This window comes from Hemiscyllium ocellatum, chromosome 9 (genome assembly GCF_020745735.1).
Source record: "Hemiscyllium ocellatum isolate sHemOce1 chromosome 9, sHemOce1.pat.X.cur, whole genome shotgun sequence".
NCBI lineage: Eukaryota > Metazoa > Chordata > Chondrichthyes > Orectolobiformes > Hemiscylliidae > Hemiscyllium > Hemiscyllium ocellatum.
Window position 1 is genome coordinate 114,453,692 of NC_083409.1, and position 16,264 is coordinate 114,469,955.

At 47.7% G+C, this 16,264-nt stretch overlaps 1 protein-coding gene across 1 annotated transcript in view; it reads left to right on the forward strand.

The window, feature by feature from the left end:
* tnni3k (TNNI3 interacting kinase) overlaps nt 1-8,243 on the forward strand; it is a 143,467-nt gene extending 135,224 nt beyond the window's left edge. Inside the window, exons 24-25 of the mRNA XM_060830672.1 lie at nt 7,885-7,967; nt 8,170-8,243. Of these exons, the coding sequence (XP_060686655.1) occupies nt 7,885-7,967; nt 8,170-8,243 (157 nt within the window). The remainder of the gene's footprint in view (nt 1-7,884; nt 7,968-8,169) is intronic.
* Nucleotides 8,244-16,264: the final 8,021 nt, after the last annotated feature.

A 16,264-nucleotide genomic window follows, 5' to 3' on the forward strand; every position in this document is an offset into this window, starting at 1 on the left:
ACTTTGTCCACCCCAGTCCAACACCAGCCCCTCCTGGGCTCAGTCCGAAATGACCACTCCCTTCTCCTGAGGCAGTGACCTCATGTCCTCGATTTCCCAGTGAAGAGCAGCTCGCTCCCAGCATCGAGTTCCTCGAACTCGGGAGCTCTCCGTACATTTCAATGTGGTCAATTCTTGTTTTTCTAAACTCAAGGGAACATAGACCTCGTCTCCTCAATCACTCCTCACAGGACACCCCGTTCATCTGAGTATTTCTGACATTCTGCCCTGGGTGAGGAGATCAGACTGGACACTGTGCTCTCAGCAATCTCCTGTACAGTGGAAGTAAGGGAGTGTCACTCTTTGCTCTTCACGGTGGTCCTGTGGGAATGTCCCTGGGTTCATAACTCTGAGGCTCAGGCTGATATTCTGGAGTCATGGTTCAAATCTCTTCACTGCAGGTGGCAGAATTTCAATTCAATCAATAACAATGTCCAATTGGAAGCTAATAGTGATTATTGCTCCAACTGAGCTGTTCTGTTGTGCTATAGAGAGGGAAATCTGCTATCCTTACCTGGTCTGGCCTACATGTAACTCCAGACCCATAGCATTGTGCTTGACTCATAACTGCCTTTTGAAATGACCTAAACAAATCGTTCTGCTGAAGGGCAACTGGGGACAGGCAACAAAAACAGTTACAGCCACCACCCCTCGCTCAGAGTCAGATGTTTGACTCACTTTCAGGAATGTGTGATGGTTTATTGTCATTTCCTCAGTTGATCCCGGGGATATTTGTTGTCGTCTGTAATTACCTGAGAGAAGTTGGGGGTGAGTTTGTCTGTGTGTGGGGCTTGCTGTACATTCTTACATTCCATTGTTGACTACATGTCAAAAATTGCTAGCTGTTAGAACAGTTCCAACCTGCCTTCCTGCCTCTTAACCATCCTCTGACTTTATGATTGATGTGACAACTGTAACAGGTCGAGTTATCTCAGGTTGAATTGCCCGAGTGATTCACATGAGGGAATTAAAACTGACTTGACATAACCTGATATCTCACATCGCTTTATCACAGAGATTGTTTTCTGTTCATTTACCAGTCTGACTCTGGGGTTCCTAGCAACCAGCATTATCCATGCAGTCGCAAGTGGATTCAATATCCCATCGTTCAAACAAATTAAGCATCAGGAGACATTGCCAACTGACTTGGAGAGAGAACTCCTAAAACAAGTGTTTGTTTTGGAAACCGTTTCAGCAAAACCTTTGTGTTTTGTCTGTTTCCACCACAGCTCACCTCTATGTCATCTGGGGATTCTCAGACTAATGGGAAGGAAGGATTTGCATTTCGATAGCATCTTTCTGGTGCCCCTTGATAGTCAAGTGCATGTCCTTTACCTGTAGTGATTGGACCCTCAGGGAGTCTGACCCTCAGAGGCTGCTGCATCCACACAGGTGAAAGTGAGGACTGCAGATGCTGGAGATCAGAGTCAAGATTAATGTGGTGCTGGAAAAGCGCAGCAGGTCCCAGCCTCAATCCTGATGAAGGGCTTGTGCCCGAAACGTGATTTTCCTGCTCCTCGGATGCTGCCTGACCTGCTGCACTTTTCCAGCACCACTCTAATCTTGACTCAGCCTCCACATGGGCCTGCTTCCAAATTCTTATGAGTTAACTTTGTGTCGGCTCATTCATTGGCACGTGCACCTTTTACCCTCCATCCCTAACTGCCCATGGACCGAGCTGCTCGTAGGGGTCAACTTCATGCTCCTTCTTTATGGTCATTTAAGCGGGCATTGGATAGGCATTTGGAAGTTATTGGGCTAGTATAGGTTAGGTAGGATTCGGTCGGCGCAACATCGAGGGCCGAAGGGCCTGTACTGCGCTGTATCCTTCTATGTTCTATAACTCCATTGCTGTGGGTCTGGGGTCACGTTGAGATCAGAGTGGTCAGAGCAACAGATTTCCTTCCCTCCGGGAATGAGCCAGAGGGAGGGTTTATAACAATCGATATAATCAGCAGGAGGCTGGTTTATTATTCCAAAGGTTTATTGAATTTGAAATTCGCAATCTGTTGTGAATTGAATTGAATTTATTGTCCTGTGTACCGAGGCACAGTGAAAAGCTTTGTCTTGTGAGCAATACAGGCAGGCCACAGAGTTAAGTAGCACAGACAGTAAATAATAGGGAAACAGCAGCAAAAACAAAAACACAGATACAGGCCAATGTTAAGAGTTTGTGGGTCCATTCAGTATTCTAACAACAGCAGGGTAGTAACTGTTTCGAAACTGGCTGGTGTGTGTGTTCAGGCTTCTGTACCTTCTCCCTGATGGTAGAGGTTGTAGGAAAAGGGGTTGTGGTGTGAATCCAAGCCATGTCTCCAGTCTGGGGTTCTGCAGCGTTAGCACAGCAGCATTTCCAATATGCTAGCATCTTACCCCCAGCACCCAGGCCCCAGGCCTGAGGCCCCAGGCTCCAGCTCTCAACCACAGGTCCCAGGCTGAGACTCAACCCTTGCTCTCAGTCCCATGCCCAGCCACAGGCCCAGCTGCAAGAGCCCCAGGATTGGGGAGGATCTTGGGGGAATTTGGAGCATGTTGAAGGAATAGTGGAGGGTTTAGGGGAGGGTGAAGGGGTTTTGGGGGAGACCGGAAGGATGTGGGGGAGAGTGGAAGGGGTGGGGGTGTGGGAAGGGGAGGGTGGAGGTGCGTGGGAGGAGGGTGAAGGGGTGGGGACGGTGTTGGTGAGGGTGGAGGGGTGGGGGTGTGGGGAGGGTGGAGGTGTGGAGGGTTGGTGGAGGGGGTGGGGTTGGGTAGAGGGGCAGGATGGAAGGGGTGGGGGAAGGCGAAGATGTGGTGGAGGGTGTTGGGGAGGGTGGGGTTGTGTGGGAGGATGGAGGTATGGAGGGAGGGTGGAGGAGGTGGGGGTGGGGAGAGGGGCAGGGTGGAGGCAGGTAAAGGAAGGTGAAGGGATGGGGGAGGGTGAAGGGGGGTAGGGTGATGGAGAAGGGTGGAGTGGGTTGGAGGAAGGTGAGGGTGTGGGGGAGAGTGGAGGGCTTGTCCTGGATCCATCCTTGTTGCTCAGTGCTCCTTCCTGTAGTTGCTTCTGCTGCTGGCGTGTGGCCTGCGATGTTTGTGTGGATCCCAGAGTGACAGCTCTCAGATTCTGGAATGTTTCTGCAAATGTTCCTTTAATTGATGGGATGAGGGTGTCACTGGCTGGACCAGTATTTCCTGCTGATAACTGTCAGGGTGCGTCTCCCTTGCCCAGGTTAATTCCAGGCCTTTTTTCACAGGGTTCTGCGTAAGGATATCTCCTGAAGGTCACCCCACCGTCTCACCATTCTCATCACACTCCTGCATTTCCCAAAACCATAGGGGTCAGGGTTCATCAATGGGCCCTCTCCAGCCCCAGAGCCTGTAACCTGGTGAACGTGAGGGAGAGGGGCAGGTGGGAGAGATGGTCAGAGGAGTTTAGTCCATTAAAGAGGGCCAATCAACAGAACAAGCCTGAGGAAGAATGATAGAGTTTTGTATTTCTTTAGTAAAGTAGTTAATTGCAGGAACTGACTGTTGTGATTTGGAATATCTGCCTGGAAGGGTAATGGAAGTAGATTCGAGAACGGCTTTCAGACGGGGAACTGAGCTTTCGTTGTCTCTCATCAAAGTTGCTGAGAGTTTGAAGATTTCTGTTGGAATGTGGGAGAGATCGATTTCATTCATTGCACAGAGTGCAGGCCGACAGCACAAGATAAAGCTTACCTGTCCGAAAGGAAGTCACTCCTGATCCAGGACCTTGAAGAACTTCCATGAAGGAATACAGTCATTCCCATAGAGAGATGGTGAGCCTGTGGAAACGGATCTGTAGAACTGGGGGCATGTAGGTTTCACAAAGAGAGAGAGGAGAGAGAGGAGAGAGAGGGAACCGGCTCAGTGAGCAGGTCTCAGGTTTCCCTTTCATCTTCGCCAGTTGCTGCTGGTTTCCCAGCAAGCTGAGAACCGTTTCATAATCAATGTTGGCAAATCATTTCTGGTTTCATGATGACAGATGAATTTTATATTTTATTTTATGCTGACCAATGAGTTTGTAATACAAAGACAAACATTTCAGAAACTAGAAGAGACAGCAGAGAGAATTTGTTTTATGCAGTGAGATGTCATGGTCTTGAATCTGAAGCAGATTAATGAATAAATTACCATTGTAGTCTTGTCATACTGCAATGCATCTTGTAGATGGTACCCACTGCTGCTCCTGAGTGTCGGAGGTGGAGGGAGTGGATGCTTGTGGATGTGGTGCCAATCAAGTGGGTTGCTTTGTTCTAAATGGTGTAGAGCTTCTTGTGTGTTGTTGGAGCTGCCCCCAGTCAGGCAAGTGGGGAGTATTCCATCCCACTCCTGACTTGGGCCTTGATCAGAGTCGTGCTGGAAAAGCACAGCAGGTCAGGCAGCATTCAAGGAGCATTTTGACATTTCGGGCAAAAGCCCTTCATCAGGAATAGAGGCAGGAAGCCTCCTGGGTGGAGAGATAAATGGGGGGGAGAGGGAGGTAGCAAGGAGTACAATAGGTGAATGGGGGTGGGGATGGAAGTGATAGGTCAGAGGGGAGGGACAAAAATGTGTCTTGTGTCTTGTTGATGGTGGACAGACTTTGGGGTGTCAGAGTTTCCTAGCCTCTGACCTGCTGCTATAGCCATACTATTGCCAAGGTGAGTCCAATTTTAGTCATTGGTAACCCCCTGGATATTGATAGTGGGAGATTCAGTGATGGTGATGCCATTACATTTTAAGGGCAATGATTGGATTGTCTCTTGTTGGAGATGGTCTTTGCTTGGCATTTGTATGGCATGAATATTACCTGCCACTTGTCAGCCCAAGCCTGGATATTGTCCAAGTCTTGTTGCATTTGAACATGGGCTGCTTCACTATCTGAGGAGTTGCAAGTAATACTGAACATTATACAATATCAGTGAACATCCCCACTGTGGGATAACACCTTATGGTGGAGGGAAGGTCATTGATGAAGCAACTGAAGATGGTTGGGTGGAGGACATTACCCTGAGGAACTCCTGCAGAGACGTCCTGGAGCTGAGACGACTGACTTCCATTTACCTATGGACCAGAATAAATGCCAGTCAGCACAGGGTTTGGAAGATTTAAAGTCTGGTTGAAGATTTGTGGCTCGGGTGTCCGTTGTTGTGGTTCTGTTCGCCGAGCTGGAAGTTTTTGCTGCAAACGTTTCGTTCCCTGGCTAGGGAACATCATCAGTGCTATTGGAGCCTCCTGTGAAGCGCTGCTTTGATGTTTCTTCCGGTATTTATAGTGGTTTGTTCTTGCCGCTTCCAGGTGTCAGTTTCAGCTGTAGTAGTTTGTATGTAGGGTCCAGGTCGATGTGTCTGTTGATGGAGTTTGTGGATGAATGCCATGCCTCTAGGAATTCCCTGGCTGTTCTCTATCTGGCTTGTCCTATGATGGTAGTGTTTTCCCAGTCAAATTCATGTTCCTGGTTGTCAGAGTGTATGGCTACTAGGGATAGCTGGTCGTGTCGTTTTGTGGCTAGCTGATGTTCATGGATGCGGATTGTTAGCTGTCTTCCTGTTTGTCCTATATAGTGTTTTGTGCAGTCCTTGCATGGTATTTTGTAAACTACGTTAGTTTGGCTCGTCTGGCTATTGGGTCCATTGTTCTAGTGAGTTGTTGTCTGAGTGTGGAAGTTGGCTTGTGTGCTGTTATGAGTCCTAAGGGTCGCAGTAGTCTGGCTGTCAGTTCTGAGACGCTCCTGACGTATGGTAGTGTGGCTAGTCCTTTTGGTTGTGGCATGTCCTCGTTCCGTGGTCTATCTCTTAGGCATCTGGTGATAAAGTTGCGTGGGTATCCGTTTTTGGCGAATACCTTGTCCAGGTGTTCCTCTTCCTCTTTTCGCAGTTCTGGTGTACTGCAGTGTGTTGTGGCTCTTTTGAATAGTGTCCTGATGCAGCTTCGTTTGTGTGTGTTGGGGTGGTTACTTTCATAGTTTAGGACTTGGTCTGTGTGTGTTGGTTTCCTGTGTACCCTTGTGGTGAATTCTCCGTTGGGTGTTCTCTCTACTAACACGTCTAGGAATGGGAGTTGGCTATCCTTTTCCTCTTCTCTCGTGAATCGGATTCCTGTGAGTGTGGCGTTGATGATTTGGTGTGTTTTTTCTATTTCTGTGTTTTTGATGATTACAAAGGTGTCATCGACGTATCTGATCCAGAGTTTGGGTTGGATTTGTGGTAGGGCTGTATGTTCTAACCTTTGCATAACTGCCTCTGCTATGAGTCCCGAGATTGGTGATCCCATGGGTGTTCCGTTGATTTGTTCGTATATCTGATTGTTGAATGTAAAGTGTGTGGTGAGGCACAGGTCTAGTAGTTTAAGTATGCCGTCCTTGTTGATAGGTTCGGCCTCCTGTGTTCTGTTATGTATGTCCAGTAGGTTGGCTATTGTTTCTCTGGCTAGGTTTTTGTCAATTGATGTGAACAGTGCCGTCACGTCGGATGATACCATGGTTTCTTCTTTGTCTATGTGTGTATTCCTGATGATGTCCAAAAATTCCTCTGTTGATTGTATGGAGTGTTTGGATCCGCTGACTAGGTGTTTCAGTCTTTGTTGTAGTTCTTTGGCCAGTTTGTATGCTGGTGTCCCTGGTAGTGATACTATGGGTCTGAGTGGGATGTCTGGTTTGTGTACTTTGGGTAGTCCGTAGAATCTGGGGGTGTTGTTGCTTTCAGGTTTCATTCTTTGCTGGTCCGCTTTGGTTATCTGTCCGTTTTTTTTTGTAGATTCCTTAGTGTGTTGATTATTCTATTGGTGAGTTGTGGTGTGGGGTCGGAATCCTTCATTTGGTAGGTGTTGGTGTCTGCGAGTAGTTGTTGTGCTTTATTGATGTAGTCTGATTTATCTAGGATGACAGTCATTCTGCCTTTATCTGCCAGTAGTATGATTATGTTCTTGTCATTTTTCAGTGCTTTCAGTGCTTCTCTCTCCTTGGTGTTGATGTTATGTGTATGTTGTTTTCTTATCATCATAGGTACGACCGTTTGTCTCACTGTTTGTTGTGTCTCTTCTGTCAGTCCATTGTTCCTGAGTGTGCATTCTAGTGCTGCTAGGAAGTCTGCTGTGTTAGCATCCCTGTAGTTGTATTTGAGTCCCTTGGCCAGTATAGTTCTTTCCGTGTCTGTGAGCTGTCTGTGGGAGAGGTTTTTAACCCAGGTGTGTGTTGTAGTGTCCTCCTGTTTGTGGGTTAGTTTGTCCATTTTTTCTTTTAGTGCCGTTTTTTTGCGAAGTGTTGTCCTGTTCTGTCCTATAGTGATAGTCTGTTCTATGGTCCGGGTCCATTCCTGATTAGTGGTTTTTAAAATTAACGACTTTTGGCGCACTATTTCACCATGGCAGATGGTGAAATTTCAATCCAATAAAAATCTGGAATGAACGGCTAGTCAATGGTGACCATGCCAGTTATCGGAAAAGTCCATCTGGGTCACTAATGAACTTTAGGGAGGGAAATCTGACATTGTTACATGGTCTGGCCTACATGTGACTCCAGACCCACAAAAATGCCACCTGGGCAATTGGAGAGTAAACACTAGCCCAGCCATGTCACCCACAAAACAGCAATGAATAATAAAGAAAAATCCCATTTTTTTTGTTTTGGTTTTCTGAAACGGAGGATTTTTTGGACAGTTATGTTTGTAGCTAGTGTACTGACTGGCTTGCCGTAATCAGGTGGTCTCTGTCCCTGATGTAAGTTTGTGTTTGTGGGAGCACTGACGGACTGTGAACGTTCAAATGTTTACCACCAGCAAGGGCAAGTAGGGAAGGGCCTGGATGTCTCCAGGTTCAGGAATTAGCCTTTAAATGATGATGTTATGCTTTAATTATTTTTGTTCCCAGTGGCACTGACCGTCGATCTTCCCAGGGATTTCCACTGGAGGATTTAAGGAAGAATTTGCAATACCCACCAATGGATGCAAATGGTAAGTGACAGTGAGGCCTAACTCCAGCTCATTGGTTTCTGTGATTTGCAGCGTTGGTTGGTATGGGAATGGGAACGATACAGTAACAGCAGCAGCTAGGTCTTCACTGCACCTGGGAGAGAGGGGCTCAAGGGTGTTCTGAAGCATGATGACTCCCCACTGGCAGGGGGCAGTTGAAACACATTTCTTCCTTCTGTTGCAGGCTATGTTTCTGATCCGCTCAGCACCATGCGATACAATTCCTGCAGCAGTGGCAGCTTCGAAGATAGCTCCTGAATTCTCAGAGGGACTCCCGGGAAAGTGCGGGGAGAGCTGGTGAAGCCGACCGAGAAGGAGCAGCAGGCAGAGGATATCCCTGAGTGTTTCAGTCTCCATTCTACCATTGTATCATCGCTCTGTTCCCTTGATACAACTCTCACACTCTATACATTACACAAACCTCCTCCCTGTCCCTCACCATCTCACCCAGTCACCATGAGCTTTTATTTCCCTTTCCCTCATGTGTTTATTCTGCATCTACATTTATCAAACAATATTCCCCTCCCCCCCCCACACCTTGCAGGAGTGAGTCCCACATTCCACTCCTCCCAGCCTTTCCTGTTGAATTTCCAAATGGATTTGGTGGTCTGTATCTTTATCGAACAAAGAACAAAGCCCAGGACCAGGCCCTATGGCCCTCCAAGCCTGGGCCGATCCAAATCCACTGCCTAAACCCAATCCCTAAGCATCTGTATCCCTCTGCTCCCCACCTACTCATGCATCGGTCCAGACACATCTTAAATAAATCTACCGTGCCTGCCTCTACCGTCTCAGCTGGCAACGTGTTCCAAACACCCACCACCAGCTAGCATTTGTTCGTCGATAAGTTAGTCATCTCTCTTTTCCACACTGACATAGATCTCCAACACTGAAAAGGGCCCTTTGACCCGTTATGCTCACGCTGGTCAAATACAGCCAATGAATTATTCTCACCCCGTTTTCCAGCTCTTGGCTGTAGCCTTTTATGCTTTACCTCTCAAGTGACACATCTAAAGATTTATAAAACATTGAGGGTTTCTGCCTGTACCATCTTTACAGGCAGTAAGTTCCAGATTCCTACCACTCGATGCCTGAACATTTTATTTCCTATATCCCCTTCACACCTCCTGCCCCTTCCCTTAAATCAATCCTGTCTGGTTGTGCTGCCCTTCACCAAAGGGAACAGTTCCTTCCTGTCGACCCTGTCTATGTCCCTCATCGGTTTCTCCATCTCAATCTGATCCCCTCTCAGTCTCGTCTGCTCCACGGAAACCAAGCCCATTCTCTCCACGATTGGAACCCTCCAGCCCGGGCAATATCCAGGTAAGTATCACACATCCCTCCTGTAATGGGGATCCCAGAACTGCACACAATACTGCAGCCCACAAAGGTGGCCTAACCAAAAGTCCCAGCATAACCTCCCTGCTCTTAAACTCGACATCTTGACCCATAAGGGCATGCATCCCATATGCCTTCTTAACCACTTTATCCAAGTGTCCTGATACCTTCAGGGACCGGTGGACATGCCCACCACAATCCCTCTGATCCTTGGTGCTTCCCAGGATCTTCCTGGTTTTCATGGATTCCCTTTGCCTTGTCTGTCCTGCCCAGTGCATCACCTCTCACTGATCTAGGTTGAATTCCATTTGCCACTGATCAGTCCATCCAACGATATATTCTATATCTTCCTGTAGTCAAAGGCTATTTTCCTCACTATTTATCACCCCACCAATGTTGGTATCATTTGCAACCTTACTGACCAACCCTCCTACATTCAAGACTAAATCATTTGTATCAACCACAAACAGCAACAGCCCCACTATTGATCCTTGCAGAATGTCCCTGGACACATGGTTCCAGTTGGAGAAAGCAGCCCTTCACCATCACCCTCTTCATCCTCCGCCAAATGTAGATCCATTTTTTATACCTGCCATCCTTACCTGCACATGACTTCAGATCCAACTGCCCTCTGGGTAATGAAGGTTGGGCAATGTGTACCGGCCTGGTCACTGAGGTCCATGTCCTGTGAGTGAACATTTTAAAAAGATTCCTGAGATCCCATTGGCTCTTCCCTGTCAGTCTCCCATGCGCGACCTTGTCAAAAGCCTTGCTAAAGTCCAACAGACAACATCAAAACCATTATCCTCTCCATACACCTGATCACCTCTTTGAAGGTCAGGTTGTTCAGACATGACCTCCCTTAACAAAATCATGTTGACTATTCTTGATTAATCCTTGTCTCTCCAAGTGCAGGTTAATGGGGCCCTCTTGTGCTGCAGTGGTAGTGTCCCTGCCTTTGAACTGAGAGACTCAGGTTCAACTTTCTCCTGCTCTAGACGCGTATAAAGACATTGCTGAACAGGTTGATTAGGAAAAATTGGTGAAATACCAATTAATTCTGTCCCTCAGAATTGCTTCCAGTAACTTCCCCACCACTGAGCTGAGACTGACTGGCCTGGATTTTCCTGGTTTATTCCTTGTTCCTATGGTTGAGCCTGCCAGACCACTCCTAACCTCCTCTCTGACTGTGTTAATTGGGCCACAGACCTTCTCCCTGATTTCTATATCCATATCGACCCTCTCATTAGGTATTCATTTCAAACCCTACAGCACGGTGGCACAGTGGTTAGTACTGCTGCCTCACAGCGCCAGAGACCCGGGTTCAATTCCCGCCTCAGGCGACTGTCTGTGTGGAGTTTGCACGTTCTCCCCGTGTCTGCGTGGGTTTCCTCCGGGTGCTCCGGTTTCCTCCCACAGTCCAAAGATGTGCGGGTCAGGTGATTTGGCCGTGGGAAATTGCCCGTAGCGTTAGGTGCATTAGTCAGAGGGAATAGGTCTGGGTGGGTTACTATTTGGAGGGTCAGTGTGGATTTCTTGGGCCGAAAGGCCTGTTTCCACACTGTAAGTAATCTAATCTAATCAGAAAAACCCTCTGTCTGTTCCATATAGATACAGAACAATCACATTGCTACCCCCACCCAGAACATCAGGAGGCCCCTTCCTGTCCCAGTCCGCTCAAACCATCATCACTCAATGCTTTCCAGGCTTATCCACCTGCCATCTCCCCCAGTCCACAGTGATTTAACTCACACACAGTCTCTTAGTCCCACTACCCCACCTCCAGCCCTACCCATTCCCTATCTCTGTCACCTCCTCCAGCCCCTACACCCCCTCCCTATCTCTGTAACCCCCTCCAGCCCGTATTCCCCTCTCTCTTTACCAATGTCTCCTATGTCTATAACCTTCCAAGAGCTCTGCTGTGCTCCAGTCCTGGTGCTGCGAGTTCGCCCAATCTTCATCTTCCCGTCCACCAGCCGAGGGATGGACCTCTCCCTGAGGGGATTACTGTTCCACGGTATCAGTGTGTCGTGTTGGCTGTGCTCCTGTGAAGTGCATTGCCCGTGTGACTGGGGTTCTGTGTTTGGGATTTGTAGCTGTGTTTGATGTGGTTGTGCAGTCGGTGCGGAGACTCTGTTTGTGAGAAAAAAACATTTCTGTGGTACCTGTGGTTGCCCAGGTGTGCTGAAATCCTTCCTGTCGAGTGAAGGATTTGTCATTGTCGTTCCTGCTGTAAGTTAGGAACCATCATGAGCCCTTGGTGCACAGGAAGATTTCACAAACACCAATTAAATGAATAACTGGATAACCTGCTTTGAGTATTTTGTGAATCTGAGAGATAGACTTGTGTTGGCTGAGTTTAACTCACCAAATGCCAGACATGAAAGCTTTCAATAGATCACTCCCTGTCAACACCAACAGACCACAGAAACCTCGCAGCAGGAGGAGGCCATTCGGCCCCTCGAGTCTGCTGCACCATTCACTCAGTCCCTTGTTCCTGCTTTCACTCCATACCCTTTGACCCCTTCAGTCTCCTTCTTGAAAATATCCAATTTTTTTTGCCTTTGACAGCTTTCTGTGGCAGAGAATTCCCCAGGCTCCCTGCTCTCTGGATGAAGAAATCTCTCCTTATCTCAGTCCAAATGGCTTACCATGTATCTTTAGACCGTGACCCTTCGTTCTGGATTCCCTGAGAACATCCTTCCTGCAGTTGGCCAGTCCCGTCCTATTAGAAGTTTTGTTGAGTTCAATGCGATCCCCTGATTCTTCTAAACCCCAGTGAGTTTTGTTCTAACGGACCCAGTCTCTGACCGTAGATCAGTGCTGCCATCCCAGACATCAGGTTGATGCACCTTGTGTAACGCTCCCTCCACAGCCTGAAGTACTCCTTCAGTCAGCTCACAGTGTGTGGTCTCACCAAGACCCTGCAGCTAGTAACTTGTTAGACTATATCCATTGTCTTTAAACAAAACATTCCAGACATTAAACACCACAGAGAAGGAAAACACCATGGAAGGAAGGACTCTTAAACAACAAAGGGTCAATGACTTAAGGGGCACTTTGCGAGAATTGAGAGGTGAGCTGAAGTATTGATCACTAGATCCTGACCACATAGACAAAGGGGTGAGGAAACTTTCACAAAGTGACCATAAGAAAAGTCAGTGATTGAGTTGGGCCCCTGGATAATTAACAACTGAAGGAAGCAGTCAGGAGACAATGGGAGTGGGAAGTCACATCAGCCCATGGCCATCTCTTTTAAGAGCTGAAAAATGTGTTGCTGGAAAAACGCAGCAGGTCAGGCAGCATCAAAGGAGCAGGAGAATCGATGTTTCAGGCATAAGCCGTTCTACAGAAAGGTTCCTGAAGAAGGGCTTGTGCCCAAAATGTCGATTCTCCTGCTCCTTTGATGCTGCCTGACCTGCTGCGCTTTTCCAGCAACACATGTTTCCGCTCTGATCTCCAGCATCTGCAGTCCTCACTTTCACCATCACCTTTAAGAGCCAATTTTGGAAAAGCCAATCAGAGCAGGACTTATACACTTCATGGTAAGGTCCTAGGGAGTGTTGCTGAACAAAGAGACCTTGGAGTGCAGGTTCATAGCTCTTTGAAAGTGGAGTTGCAGGTGGATAGGATAGTGAAGGAGGCATTTGCTTTTACTGGTCAATGCATTGAGTATAGGAGTTGGGAGGTCATGTGATGCCTGTATTAGACATTGGTTAGGCCACTTTTGGAATACTGCATGTAATTCTGATGTCTTTCCTATTGGAAAGATGTTGTGAAACTTGAAAGGGTTCAGACAAGCTTTACAAGGATGTTGCCAGGGTTGGAGGATTTGAGCTACAGGGAGAGGCTGAATATACACAGCTTTAGAGTAAAGGGAAGACCTTTCAGAAAGGAGATAAGGAGAGACTTCTTCAGCCAGAGAGTGGGGAATCGATGGAATTCACTGCCACAGAAGGCTGTGAAGGCCAGGACATTGAGTATGTTTAAGACTGAGATAGAGAGGTTCTTGAGTATTAAGGGGATCCAGGGCATGGGGAGAAAGTGGGAGAATGGGGTTGAGAAACTTATCAGCCGTGATTGAATGGCAGAGTCAATGGGCTGAATGGCCTAATTTCTGCTCCTTTGCCTTATGGTCTATAAAATGATAAGGGATATGGATAGGGAAAATAGACAAGATCTTTTCCCTGGGATAGGGGAATCACAAAATTAGAGAGTATAGGTTTAGGGTGAGAGGGGAAAGATATAAAAGAGACCTAAGGGGCAACGTTTTCATGCAGAGGGTGGTACGTGTATGGAATGAGTTGCCAGAGGATGTGGTGGAGGCTGGTACAATTACAACATTTAAGAGGCATTTGGATGGGTATATGAATAGGAAGGGTTTGGAGGGATATGGGCCGGGTGCTGGCAGGTGGGACTAGATTGGGTTGGGATATCTGGTCGGCATGGATGGGTTGGACCAAAACGTATATTCCCGTGCTGTATATTTCTATGACTGTGGCTCAAATTAGAATTGATCATGCATGCCTTTAATCACTTAGCAATATGCCTCACCCAATCTAGGCTGATCAGAATGTAATGATCCAATTGATCATGCCATGGGTTATAATTTGCAAAGTGTTATCAAGGAGCAGGTTTCTCTGACCAAGGCAAGTGAGATATTTGACAGTGAAGTTATCCCGTTCATAGAATAGAATCATTAAATCATAGAATCCCTACTGAGTGGAAACAGGCCCTTCGGCCCAACAGGGCAAAAGTGAGGAGTGCAGATGCTGGAGATCAGAGTCTAGATCAGAGTGGTGCTGGAAAAGCACAGCAGGTCAGGCAGCATCCGGGGAGCAAGAAAATCGACATTTTGGGCAAAAGCCCTTCGTCAGGAATGAGGCAGGATGCCTCCAGGGTGGAGAGTTAAATGGAGGGGGTGTGGCTGGAGGGAGGGTAGCAAAGAGTAAAATAGGTGAATGGGGGTGGGGATGGAGGTGATAGGTCAGAGGGGAGGGTGAAGTGGATAGGTGGGAAGGGAGATGGACAGGTAGGACAGGTCATGGGGACAGCGCTGAGCTGGAAGGTTGGAACTGGGGTAAGGTGGGGGAAGGGTAAATGAGGAAACTGGTGAAGTCCACATTGATGCCCTGAGGTTGAAGTGTTCCGAGACAGAAGATGAGGCGTTCTTTCTCCAGGCGTCTGGTGGTGAGGGAGCAGCGGTGAAGGAGGCCCAGGACCTGCATGTCCTTGGCAGCGTGGGAGGGGGAGTTGGAATTTTGAGCCACGGAGCTCTGGGGTTGATTGGTGCGGGTGTCCCAGAGATGCTCCCTAAGCACTCTGCTAGGAGGCGCCCAGTCTCCTCCAATGTGGAGGAGACCAACGAGTCCACACTGACTCTCCAAAGAGCAACCCACCCAGACCCATTCTCCTATCCTATTATCATATATTTATCTCTGACTGATGCAGCTAACCTGGTCATCCTTGAACATCAGGTACAATTTCCTACGGCCAATCTACCCTAACCTGCACAGCTTTGGAAACCAGAGCACTTGGAGGGAACCCACTCAGACACGGGGAGAATGATCCTCACCTCATACTGCATGAAGAAGTTTTCCCTCGTCTCACCACAGCTTGTTTTACCAATCAGTGTCCAATCAGAAGCAGAAATTCCTCAAGGCACTGGGGAGAGATGAGAGAGCGAGGGTCAGTGATCTGCCTGAACTGAAACGGGAAGAAGAAGCCTTAGGACATCTGCAAAGCCACCACTCTGCTGTCTCTGACCTATAAGCAAAGAGAGAACAAAGAAACTTGACAGCCCTTCGGCCCTCCAAGCCTGAGCCGATCCAAATCTACTGTCTAAACCTGTCGCCCAATCCCTAAGCATCTGTATCCCTCTGCTCCCCACCTGCTCATGCATCTGTCCAGATGTATCTTAAGTGAATCTACCATGCCTGCCTCTACCACCTCTGCTGGCAACGCATTCCAGACGCCCACCACCCTCTGTGTGAAGTACTTGCCGTGTGTATCCCCCTTAAACTTTCCACCTCTCACCTTGAAAACGTGACCTCTCATTATGGAATCGCTGACCCTGAGAAAAAGCTTGTCTCTATCCCCCCTGTCTATACCCTTCATGATTTTGTAAACCTCAATCAGGTCCCTCCTCAATCTCCTTTTTTCTAATGAAAATAAACCTAACCTACTCAACCTCTCTTCATAGCTAACACCTTCTATACTAGGCAACATCCTCGTAAACCTTCTCTGCACCCTCTCCAAAGCATCCACATTCTTTGGGTAATGTGGCGACCAGAACTGTACACAGTATTCTAAATGCAGCCGAACCAATGTCTTGTACAATTTTAATATGACTTGCCAGCTCTTATACTCAATACCCTGTCCAATGAAGGCAAGTATACCATATGCCTTCTTGACCACTCTATCCACCTGTGCAGCAACCTTCAGGGTACAATAGACCTGAACTCCCAGATCCCTCTGCCCATCAACTTTTCCCAAGGCTCTTCCAATTACTATATGGTTCGCTCTAGAATTAGACTTCCCAAAATGCATCACCTCAGAATCAGGGTGAGGATCATTAACTGGGAGGAAGCCAACTTCCACAGGGTAAGGCTGGATATGACCCAGAGGCATAACTACAACTGAATAATGGGCATCGGAGACACTGCGGGAAGGATTCCTGAGAATGGTTCCAGGATAAGAAAGGCTGATTATCAGGAAAACTTGGAGAAGTTGGGATTGTTTCCCTCAGAGAGCAGAAGGTTGAGAAGAGATTTGATGGAGGTTTTCAAAATCATGAGCCATCTGGACAGAATTGGTGGAAAGATTAAGATCTAAATGGACACTGATTGGTAAAAGGAGCAGTGGTGAGGTGAGGGAAAGCTTCCTCATGCAGTGTCAGCTGAGGATCTGGATGGGGGTGGTTAGAACTTGCTGTGGTACAG